This window comes from Hemitrygon akajei, chromosome 18, assembly GCF_048418815.1.
Source record: "Hemitrygon akajei chromosome 18, sHemAka1.3, whole genome shotgun sequence".
In the NCBI taxonomy this organism is placed as follows: domain Eukaryota; kingdom Metazoa; phylum Chordata; class Chondrichthyes; order Myliobatiformes; family Dasyatidae; genus Hemitrygon; species Hemitrygon akajei.
The window spans coordinates 42,274,417-42,286,808 of NC_133141.1; the positions used below are offsets into that span (position 1 = coordinate 42,274,417).

At 38.8% G+C, this 12,392-nt stretch overlaps 1 protein-coding gene across 4 annotated transcripts in view; it reads right to left on the bottom strand.

Annotated features, from left to right (window-relative positions):
• Positions 1–12,392, bottom strand: part of LOC140741358 (signal transducer and activator of transcription 5B-like) — a 110,298-nt gene that overhangs the window by 14,378 nt on the left and 83,528 nt on the right. For all 4 annotated transcript variants that reach the window (XM_073071496.1, XM_073071497.1, XM_073071498.1 and 1 more), the window contains exons 8-13: positions 12,031–12,182; positions 8,714–8,869; positions 7,541–7,720; positions 2,787–2,874; positions 1,081–1,203; positions 889–981 (exon numbers count right to left, since the gene is read on the bottom strand). In XM_073071496.1, the coding sequence (XP_072927597.1) occupies positions 889–981; positions 1,081–1,203; positions 2,787–2,874; positions 7,541–7,720; positions 8,714–8,869; positions 12,031–12,182 (792 nt within the window). The remainder of the gene's footprint in view (positions 1–888; positions 982–1,080; positions 1,204–2,786; positions 2,875–7,540; positions 7,721–8,713; positions 8,870–12,030; positions 12,183–12,392) is intronic.

Sequence of the window (12,392 nt, forward strand, 5' to 3'; positions counted from 1 at the left end):
CCTGCCTCTAAGAATCTTCCCCAATAATTTGCCGACCACTGAATTAAGACTCACTGGTCTATCATTCCCAGGGTTATCCCTAATCCCTTTCTTGAACAAAGGAATAACATTTGCCACCCTCCAATCATCTGGTACTACTCTGTGGCCGTAAAGATCATCACCAAAGGTACAACAATCTCTTCCCTCGTTTCCCATAGTATCCTGGGGTTGATTCCGTTGGGTCCCAGGGATTTAGCAATAAAATATTAGGATATCCTAATGGTTTCTAATGAAAGAGAAGTAAATCCTCTTCAGCATTTTCACACTGATCTTGTACAATTAAAAAATCTAATTAAGATCCATGAATTCAACGCAAAGTTTATTTCTAAAATGACAACTCAGTAGAGGGATTTGATACAAAGCCAATCTGGTTATACACTATATATGCTGGAAGTTGCTCTTGAGCCAAATGTCTCAAAAGAGGATTATAGCTGGAAAATCTGTATACATTCTTATTACATAATTCGATGAGCAGTACAGATGCCCAGAAAGCTTTTCTGGTCAGTACAAAACAAAAATCGAGGAGGATTATTTTGTTTTAAAAATTAGAAGACTGTTTGTTTTGAATAAAAGTATCCTCCTTAATTATTTTATAGGTTTTCTATCTGCAACATCTCAAAGTACCTTTGGAGATGAAGATCTGAAAACTTGGCAAGTAAAAAAATCCAGACTATGCAACTGTAAAACCCAATTCTCACAGATTTGTTAATTTTTTCTTTGTGTTCAGACACTACCTAAATTGATGATTACTTATGTGTTCAACACATTGATCTATATTTACTGCAAATTTTATAGCTTTCCTATGAAATCTAATATTAAACTCAGTACAAGACAAATTAAGCAACTTACTGGCTCTGCAAATGCATTATCCCAGAGTACAGTGGCAGTGGCATTGTTGTCTTGGCTGCCATGAACTATCACTACCACTGGAAGTGACAAAGTCTGCCAGAATGAAAACAATTATTTGGACATTAATTAGACACAATAGCATAAAGCAATTTTGCTGTTACAATCTCTCTGCAGGCTTTGTATGTAACATACCTTAACCTGAAATACTAGTTCATTTCCACCAACACTGAATTGTGATTCAAAGAGAATTGTGAATTTTTCTTCTGTGACAGACTCTGCACCACGTCGATCTGAACGCTTGATTCGTTTCAAAGACTAAAACAATCAAAAATAAAGTGGCATCAAGATTGTGCAACACTATCAGAATTTATGAAATAAACACAGAAACTCCATTTCCATTTTGTTTATAAAAATATGGATCTTTTTCAATTTGACCCACCCTGTGCTCCCAAAAATATTAACAAATAAACACACATCTCCCATATACTTCATATTGTTTCTCCCACTACACCGCACATTGAACTGGCTTTGTAGTTAACGCAATGGACTGTACATGCAAAGATACAAGTTCAAATCCAATCACAGCAGCTGGGAAATTTTAATTCAATTCAAATATGGAGAGCAAGCCTCCGGAAGATGGCATGAGCGAACAATGCTACCGCGGGTGACATTCTTGAGCCCAAGCAGCTTAGAGACCACGATCGACTCCATTACTTGCCGATCTCACCGATTAAAGCAGAGGAAAATTAAAACATTGAGGCAAGTATGGAAGGTGAGCTAGTATGCAATGCCATCTACCAGCCTCTCACTTGCTGCTCCTGAGGGAAGGTCCCTGTGTTCGAATGGCCTCTCCCTCCCTTGATGCTGTCGGAGGATGGCACCGAAGCTCTGGGTCTGCTTTTTGTTGATTGGACTAATGAATACTGAGTTAACTGAATATGGACTCTTTCAATTTTGTGTTTTATTTTCTGTGCTTTCGCTCATTCTTTCTTGTTGCCATTTGCGCGATTTTGTTTTTTTGCACGTGGGGGGGTTCTGATGTTCTTGTTGCCTTTTGCGCGATTTGTTTTATTGCACATGGGGGGTTTGATGTTGCTGTTTGCGCAATTTGCTTTTTTTGCGCGTGGGGGGGGCTGATGTTCTTGTTGCCGTCTGCATGATTTTTTCCTTGCGCGGGGTTGATGTTCTGTTGCTGATTGCGCAATTTGTTTTTTTTGTGCTGGGGGAGGGGGTTGATGTTTTTCTTTGAACGAGTTCCATGGTTTTCTTTGTTTTGTGGCTGTCTGTGGAGATTATGAATCTCAGGGTTATATACTGCATATATACTTTGATAATAAACGTACTTTGAATCCTTTAAATTAGCAACTATGAAGCTATCAGATTACCAGAAACACTCATCTGTTCCATCCTGATGGAGTGCGCCCTATTTCTGATTGTAAAATCACTAATGTGGTTGAGTCTTAACTATGACCTTAGTTTAGTGGAAACTGGAGGCAAACAATAGGTTCTGGCAGCAGCAACAACATACAAGCACCATAAATAAACAAGAGTCATGAAGTGATCGTGACATTTCAAATGATACTGCTCAGATCTTTTTCTAGTGTACAGCCACTGCCTAACAATGCCAGAGATTGCAGGTGCTCTCTGAGCATAGTTTGAACATTCTCCCTCAGGTGTTTTACTTCCCCCCCCACCTCCCCCCCACACACACACCTCAAAGACAAGTAGGTTGGTAGGTTAACTGGCCACAGTAATTTTGTCTTGGGTGTGTGCAGGCTAGTGACAAGTAAGTTGATAGAATAGGGTGAGAATAATAATGGGATAAAGGAAATAACTGGTCCCAAATCAACTGTACTGTAGTAGGGATACCAAATGTTGTACTAAAGATTTTTGCTTACCATATTTCTAAAGTTGGCACTTAAGGTTCCTGTTGCTTGATGGTACTCCATAACACAACAGTTATTTAATATTTCACCACTGCTGTCACTGCCAGAAACACAAGTGGGTAAATATTCAGTGCTGGTATTTCTCGTGGTCCTTACTAGCATACTTGTGTTTCCTTCTCTAGCTTCTCTCAACACACACCCTCCTTTATGTACTGCTCTCTTCCACTTCCAAATGCTAGCATCCATACCCTTAAATTAGTTAAAATCCTCCCATAGCATAAGTGAGCCTGTCCTCGAATACATAGATCCCTGTCATGTTGAGATGCAGCCCTTCCTTTTTGAATAGATGCCCTCTGTCTCAGAGCCAGTCACAATACCCCATGAAGCTGAAGCCCCGAACCCTGCATGATGCCAAGCTGCACATTCATCATCTTTATTTCTACTCCAGACAGTGCAAAGCGCTGCAGTAATCCAGGTTACTAGTTACAAATTTCTAATTTTTAAAGATTTTCTCCCTAGCTCCTGAAAGTCTGTCTCATCATAGAACCTAAATATCCACCCCATATCATTGATAACAGCCTGCATCACAAACCCTCACTCCTCCCATCCACAAAATGTTCTGTTCCCTCCAATGGCAACCAAGTGGCAAGCTTAGGCAGGACACACATTGACAGAAGGGTTGAAGAAAGTTGTTTTAGGAAGTTACAAATGAGAAATTTTAGATTTAGGAGGAACAGAGGAACAAATCAGAAATATCATGTACAGTACTTGGATAGGTACATTGAGGTGTGAGGTTTAAAGGGATATGGGCCAAATGCAGGAAACTGGGACTAGCTGAGTGGGCACTGATTAGTGGACTGGTTGGACTGAAGTGCCCGTATGTATACTGTATTGCTCATGACTCTAAGTTAATCAGAGAATATTTGGAGAGTCAAAAATAATTAGTGCAGTCCATAGTAAAGGGAGTTACAAAAGACAAACAAATTAGTGAGGGAGTAGGAAGGACATAACTTTAAGCAAGGAGATGTTAAAATATCACAAAGGTGAAACTGCAGATTATGAAAATTCCAGATGTTAAGTATTCAAAAGAAAAATTATTGATGGGATTCAAATATAAAATATTCACTCAGTTTATAAAGCACTGTGCAAAAGTCTTAGGCACATGTAAAATAATCCAGTAAAGCAAAGATGCTTAAAAAAATGGAAAATTTCTAAAGTACCAAAAAAATTTACAATGAAAAGCAGTAAGCAGTAAAAAAAAAACTAAATCAAATCAATATTTGGTGTGACTACCCTTTGCCTTTAAAACTGCATCAATTCTCTTAGGTACATCACCATGTACTTTTTATAAGAAAATCGTCTGGTAGGTTGTTGGATCTTGGAGAACTTGTCACAGTTCTGCAGACTTTGGCGTTCTCACTTGCCTCTGTCTCTCCAGGTAATCCCACACAGCATGGATGATATTGAGATCAGGGCTCTGTGGGGGCCATAGCATCTGTTGCAGAACCCTTTGTTTTTTCACTGAAGATAGTTCTTTATGACCTTGACTGTGTGCTTGGGGTCATTGTACTGCTGCAGAATGAAGTTGGGACCAATCATAGGCCTCCCTGATGGTATTGCGTGATGGATAAGGATCAGCTTGTACTTGTTAGCATTGAGGATTCCATTAATTCTGACCAGATCACTAACTTCATTTGCAGCCCCAAACCTGTAGGGAACTTCTGCCGTGCGTCACTGTTGGCAGCAGGTACTCATCCATGTAGTGCTCTGCAGCTCTTCTACAGACAACCTGCCTCTTGTTTGAGCCAAAAAGTTCATATTTTGACTTCTCAGTCCAGAGCACTTGAAGCCAATGTTCAGCACCCCAGTCTTTGTGTTTTTGTGCGTAGGTGAGTCTCTTGGCTTGTTTCCACTTCGGAGGAATAGTTTTTTGCAGCAACTCTTACACGAAGGCCACTTCTGACAAGACTTCTCCAGAATATAGAGGGATATACTTGGATTCCAGTGGTTTCCGTGAGTTCAGAGCTGATAGCAGTGCTGGACTTTTTCCGATTTAGAAGGATGTCAGCTCGATGCACTGAATCTCTCATCTGCTGCACACAACTTCCGTGGCCGACCACTGTGTTTCTGGTCCTCAGCCTTGCCCATTTCTTCGTGCTTCTTCAGAAGAGCTTGGGCAGCACACCTTAAAACTCCAGTCTGCTGCAAAATTTCTGCTTGGGAGAGGCCTTGCTGATGCAGAATGACCACCTTGTGTCTTGTTGCTATGCTCACTCTTGCCATGGTGTCAGAATTGATGATATGAAGGTTAAGCTGTCATATGTGCCACACCCTCCACCTTTTAGTTTGGTTGCCCCTCACCCAGTTTGATTTGTTCTCCATTCATGTCAGTTCAGTTAATTCTACTCATCATGTCATTGATCATCAGCACATTTGTTACCTGTGTTTAATTATGCACTGAACTATACCAACAAAGAAATCAAGTTTTTATTTGAAAAGTGGTCTATTAATGTTACTTTCTTTGATCAAATACAAACATTTTCTAACATTTATTTTTTCAGAAATTAAATGTTTGAAAATCTAAAATTTGCTCTTTTCTACTGACACACTAATGCACAAGACCAAAAATAGACATCTAAAACAAAATTTATACATAAAATCTGTGATGCCTAAGACTTTTGCACAGTACTGTATATGAAACATTGGACTATGGTAAGGGATTACTAGTGGCACGTCACCAGTTTTTAAAACAGCTACTTCCTTTCAACCTCTTGAACCAACTGGCACAACCCTAATTAAGCAACATTATAAGCATTTTGATCAGTATGGACAAAGTTATTTTTAAGTTCTATTTGTATTCCTTCTTGTAAAAATTGTTTAAATTTAACTTGCTCTTCTTTTGAATGCTGCTTATATAATGCTTTTTGCCTGTGAAGCTGCTGCAAGCTTTTCATTGCACCCGTGCATTTGAGTAATTTATGCATATGACAAACTCGACTTTGAAGATAATGAATTTCTTAAGTTTCTAAATGAGGCTAAGCAAAACAAAACAACAAATTAATGTTTCTCTATTGTGGGAAAAATTCTGGATTCTACAATACCAGGCTTAGCCTAACTTAGGAACAAGTAATATACATTCAGAATGGACGCATTTTGTTAAAATGTCAATGCATAATTAAAAAATCTTAATACAGGCACAATGAACATTGTATGTATATTCAAAATAAAACATTACTTTAACAATGGGGATATCACTGCTTAGACTAAGGAAGGAAGGAAAAATATTAGAAAGAGTAAATTCATGTTTTTTAAGCTGCACAAGGATATGCCATTACTAAAGAATGTGAAAATGGTTTTAGATATTTAGAGATCTGAATAAATCTAGAAGGAAAAAATCTGTTGGAGAAAGTCTGTTGACTCAGGGATGTTCTGGGACCCTTACTCTTCGTGATTTTTATAAATAACCTGGATGAGGAAGTGGAGGGATGGGTTAGTAAGTTTGCTGATGACACTAAGGTTGGAGGTGCTGTGGATAGTGTGGAGGGCCGTCAGAGGTTACAGCGGGACATTGATAGAATGCAAAACTGGGCTGAGAAGTGGCAGATGGAGTTCAACCCAGGTAAGTGTGAAGTGGTTCATTTTGGTAGGTCAAGTACAATGTCAGAATATAGTATTAATGGCAAGACTCTTGGCAGCGTGGAATATCAGAGGGATCTTGGGGTCCCTACACAGGTTGACTCTGTGGTTAAGACGACGTATGGTGTATTGGCCTTCATCAATCGTGGAATTGAATTTAAGAGCCGAGAGGTAATGTTGCAGCTATATAGGACCCTGGTCAGACCCACTTGGAGTACTGTGCCTAGTTCTGGTCGTCTCACTACAGGAAGGATGTGGAAGCCATAGAAAGGGTGCAGAGGAGATTTACAAGGATGTTGCCTGGATTGGGGAGCATGCACTAACAGGTTGAGTGAACTCGGCCTTTTCTCCTTGGAGCAAAGGAGGATGAGAGGTGACCTGATAGAGGTGTATAAGATGATAAGAGGCATTGATCGTGTGGATAGTCAGAGGCTTTTTCCCAGGGCTGAAATGGTTGCCACAAGAGGACACAGGTTTAGGGTGCTGGGGAGTAGGTACAGAGGAGATGTCAGGGGTAAGTTTTTTTTACTCAGAGATTGGTGAGTGCGTGGAATGGGCTGCCAACAACGGTGGTGGAGGCGGATACGGTAGGGTCTTTTAAGGGGCTTTTAGATGGGTACATGAAGCTTAGTAAAATAGAGGGCTGAAGGTGAGCCTAGTAATTTCTACGGTAGGGACATGTTCAGAACAATTTTGTGGGCCGAAGGGCCTGTATTGTGCTGTAGGTTTTCTATGTTTCTAAACCCAGCAGTTCAGGCAACATCTGTAGAGCAAAGAGATGGTTGTTGTTTCAGGTCAAGACCATTTCAACCTGAAACATCAACCATCTCCTTGCTCTGCAGATGCTGCTTCACCCACTGAGTTCCTCCAGCAGAACAATTCTTGCTCCTAATTCCAGCATCTGCAGTCTTCTGTGTCTCTAATTGAGAGAAACATTGCTGAATGAAGTGCAGATAAAATTTGTTGCAGAGAAACATTAAGCTATGCAAGCAAAGAGCAGAATAACTTAGTGGGAGAACAGAACAGAACAACTGAGATGCAAAAGGACAGATCTATAGTAAAAGAGAAGTGAATGAAATGCACACTGAATAGATAAACTGATTTCTGGATTTCATGGATGAGGTACTTACTTTCTTGTATTTTCATTTTTCAGAAGTGCCTTTGCTTGCTGTTCACTGATAATAGTTGCTTTCACTTGGGGTGGGTTCATGTGTACATTCAGCTTTCCACCAACTAACAAACGTACAGTGGCTGCAAACTTTGTCTGAGTCTTTAAAACCTGAGGGGGTTGCTTCTCAATAATAAAGGTGCTGTATAAAACAAATGGATAACTACTTTGTACAATCTGTTCTACTTCAATAAGCTTATGACAAATTAAACATTATGAAATAGCTTTTAATCTCCAAAAACATATCTCACTGCAATTTTTACACAACCACAAAAAAGTTAAAGCACAAGAGGCTGCTAGTTAGCCTGCTGTGACCTTGCTGGTTCTGCGCAAGAGTATTTCCACTCCCGTGCCGTTTCTCTATAATCGTGCAATTTCTGGTGATGAAATAGCTAACATTATTGAGAGTTTCCAAAGGGAAAGTATATTCCATTAAAATGTTTTCATTAGGATTCGGAATGAAATGGACATTTGATTGAAAATTGTATTTTATATCCAGTCTTAACAGAAGACACAGGAGCAGAATTAGGTCATTTGGCCCATCGAGTCTGCTCCGCCATTCCATCACGGCTTATTTATTATCCTTCTCAACTCTATTTTGCAGCCTTCTCCCCGTACCCTTTGACGCCCTTACTAATCAAGAACATTATCAACTTCCGCTTTAATTATACCCAATGACTTGGCCTCCACGAGATGTCTGCGGCAATGAATTCCACAGATTCACCATCCTCTAAAATTCCTCATCTCTGTTCTAAAGGGACATCTTTCTAGTGTGAGTCTGTACACTCTGGGCCTGGACTCCCCACTCCTCTCCCATAGGAAACACCCATTCCACATGCACTCGCTCTAGGTCTTTCAATATTCAATAGGTTTCAATGTGATCTCTCAAGCATTCATCATTATGATGTGCCGTGTTGGATGATGCAAGCAATCGTTATCTCATGCCCATGTTTGTTCTTGGCAAATTTTCTATAGAATTGGTTTGCCGTTGCCTTTTTTTGAGCAGTGCCTTTACAAGACGGGTTCCCCTTGAGCATTATTAAGTGTGAAAATTAGGTGACTGTGATTCCGAGAGCAAAATACTGCACATTGTTTGCAGTGAAGTGTTAAATGTGCGGTATGTTACATTACTGACCTGGTAACTAGTGCAGATATTACGTCTGTAATTGTTGCATTGAGCTCTGTAAGCAACTCCTCCACTGGGCCTGGAATGGGAAGCTGCTGTCGTTGATGTTCAGCTCTCCTGATCTGCTGACGATTCTGCCATATTGTCTCAGCCAATTTCTCACACCTACAAGTTTAACAAATTTTGTAGTAACAGCATGGCAAGTATAAGAGCAACTTTTGACCTGGTTACACACCATTATAATTGGACCATAGATGAACACTAAATTCTAGAAGCTGAAAGACAATTTTATGAACATACTTATCACTTTGCCTAAATATATCTGTTGCTAAAGAATACGCTACTTGATAGTAGAAACCCAACAATAAATAACAGGTTGTGAGCAATACATTTTAACATTTGAAAATATGAAAAATTATTTATTTTCAACAATTATGTCTGTCTATTAAAAGGGAGAGATAAAACGAGACAATTAAAGAAATAGTGTGGAAAACATACTAGCTTGGATTGGTGCTGGGGCCCAGCAGATTAAAAATTTGGATGAAATAATTCAACAGCAATATATCTAAGCTGCTGCCAAAACAAAGCTGGTTACCAGTGTGGTTCATAAAAAATGCAGAGGGTCTTTGTTGTATGCAGCCAGAGTAATTGAATGGAAGAGGACATAGAAGATGGAATACAATGCGAAAAAATATATTCTCTTGCACAGAAAAACTGAAAACAGTTCTTTTAAGTGATAGGAATTGAAACATTCCAAGGTATTGATACTCAGAAGGACATGGGTGCTCATGTACATGTCAGTGAAGACTAACAAGAAGGTTCAACGAGCAATTAGGAAGCCATCAGCATGATGATCTTTCTTGAACATAATTGATGCATAGAAGCAATGACATCTTACTACAATTATGAAGAGCTCTGGAGAGAGCATGTCTGAAATAACATATACGTATCTGGTTTCCCTACCCAAAAATGATTTGGTTAAGGAAAAGGAAGTGAAATATAGAAATTGGGAGGAGTGTGGCAAAAGTATCCTGTGATGAGAACTTAAAAAGGCCCGAGTCTTTTGTCTCTGGATTTTAGGTGAACAAGAAATGGTCTCATTGAAATTAACAAATTCTTATGACTTTTGCTACAGCAGGTACAGAGATGATGTTTTACTTAACCAGTGTCCACAAACAGGGGTCAGTCCAAAATATGGGATTAGACATTTAGGACAGACAAAAAAATTTCCTCATCCAGAGGGTACTGACTATTTGGAATGTTCTACCAAAGGAAATAAAAAATGTTTCTAAATTGCAAAGGAAGATAGGAGGGGCTAAAAGAACCAACAGGAAAATCTATAGTTGGGTAGTGGCTGAAAGTGTTTGAATAACAAAAGGCAGGTCTGCCAAAAAGGAAGCAAGTAAGTTCAGCATTTGATAGAAGAATGGAACAAAATCTAAATGCTGGTAATGAAATAACAGGGTGGAAAGGCTGATCATCTAAAATTGCTGAATTTGATGTTGGACTTTAGAAGCCCATGAACATGCCAGTAAATTGTATGCCAGTGAGCCAGTGTAAGGAAATTCTTAGGATTGACTCACATTGTTATAGACTTATTAGGGTGAACGTGGATTTGTGCAGAACTCATGTCTTACAAACAATTTTTTTTTGATTGATGAGGACAATCAAAGCTGGTTGCCAGTGTGGTTCCAAGGAGAATACAGAGAGTATTTGTTGTATGTAGCCAGAGTAATTGAATGGATGAGGACATAGAAGATGGGATACAATGTGAAAAATATATTCTCTTGAACAGAAAAGCTGAAAAACTGGGCAGTAGATGTTACACAGACTTCAGTAAAGCTTTGAACGAGGTCTCCAATGGAAGCTGATCCACAGGATTAAGGCACATGGGATCCACAGACACCTAGTAGATTGAATTCAAATTTTCTTTGTTCCTGGAAATCAAAGGGTAGTGGTGAGGGATATCATGACTGAAGGCCTGGAATTGATGCTGGGCCCTCTGTTTAAATTATCTGGACGAAAATGTATTAGCAAGTTTAGTAAGATTAATAAGTCTTCAGACGACACAAAAATTGACAGATGTGGATAGTGAGGAAGATCGTCAAAGGATTCAGCATTAAACCAGTTGGAAATGTAGACAGAGAAATGGGTTAGGGATACTTGTGGATCACCTCTGCACAGCTGGCTGCTCTTTTATTTTTCCATTTCATTCCCGCTTTTATATTTGGTCTCCAAAAGTATTTCAATGAAGACCAATGCAAGTTTGAGCATATAAATCTCATCTCCTGATCAAGCACATTAGAGTCTTCCAGACTCAGCCATGAATTTTATTATACGCAATCAGCTATTTTTACCTATTATTTTATATCACCAGCAATTTTTCCTCCCCCTTTCTGATACGATTCCATTTCCTCCAGTTTGCACCTTCTCCAAGCAGCCAGCACCTCCACCACTTGCATCATTCAATCTCTCCCAGTCTCTACTATCACAGAGCTTCCATTCAGTTCTCATTGAGAAAGCTATTTCGGCAGCTTGCACCTATTTTTAAATCTCCAATTTATCCCAGTTTTGTTCAAAAGTCTTACTCAAAAACTTAACTCTGTTCGTCTCTCCATTACCTGCTAAATACTTCCAAAACTTTCTTTTTAAGCTTTTGAGCTTTTGCAGAGTTTTGTTTTGTTTGGTGATAAAGCTAAAAATTAGTTCAAAATAAGAGAAAACGCAAGTCTGGATTATATGTAAACATATAGACCATGACAACTAAGCATGAAGAGGCACAGGCATGGGATTATTATATAGTACTAAAAGATCAACATCTGCAGTTGTTTATTTGATCAAAGACATTGTTATTGTCTTAGAAAAGAAAACATGCTCAAGGGCTCAAAGACAGAATCTAGTTGAAATTAAAATGCAGTTACACTTCTGGGAACATGTCTTAGTCCACTAAATAATGGCAAGAGTTGGCAAGGCAAATCTGCATGTATGCAAATTTCAGAGATATGATTGAGACAATATAGGCATAAAAAGCCATACCCCAACCTTGTACTATTTATATCTCCCTGAAATTTTTGTTGCAGATTTCCTCAGATTCCTCCATGAGTCAATGAACTACTGAATGAAGTGAACAAATACATTGGATGGATGTGTCATACATCCATGACACAAAAACTCTACCAATACACCTAACTTCAAAGCTTCCAATTACAGCCAGGTAATAGAGGATAATGTAACTCAATCAAATCCCATTAATAACCAGGTATATTTTTGACTGTTTTGTTATTTTGAAACATTCAATTAAAAAAAATTAAATATGAATTTCTTACCAGGACTGAAGAACGTCCAAACCTCCTTCAGATTGACCACCATTCCCTGCCAACTGCTGGCGTCGTTTCCACTGAATCAGTTCATCATCTAAAATAATTGTCTGGAGCTTACGAAGCAACTGCAATGTCTTTTGATGTTTCTCAGCTAAATCCTACAAGTACACAGGAGTTTACATTTTGTTAGAAATTGTATTACCAAACAATCCAAGGTGTTTTTTTTTTTAAAAAGGAACCAATATACCATTTCACTTAAGGAAGCTTTTCTTTGATGAAAAGTACAAAGTCTATTCAAAACTTAATATTTCTATCAGATTAATGGCTTTGTACCAAAAGTGATGAAACAATCATAAACCAAATCTAAA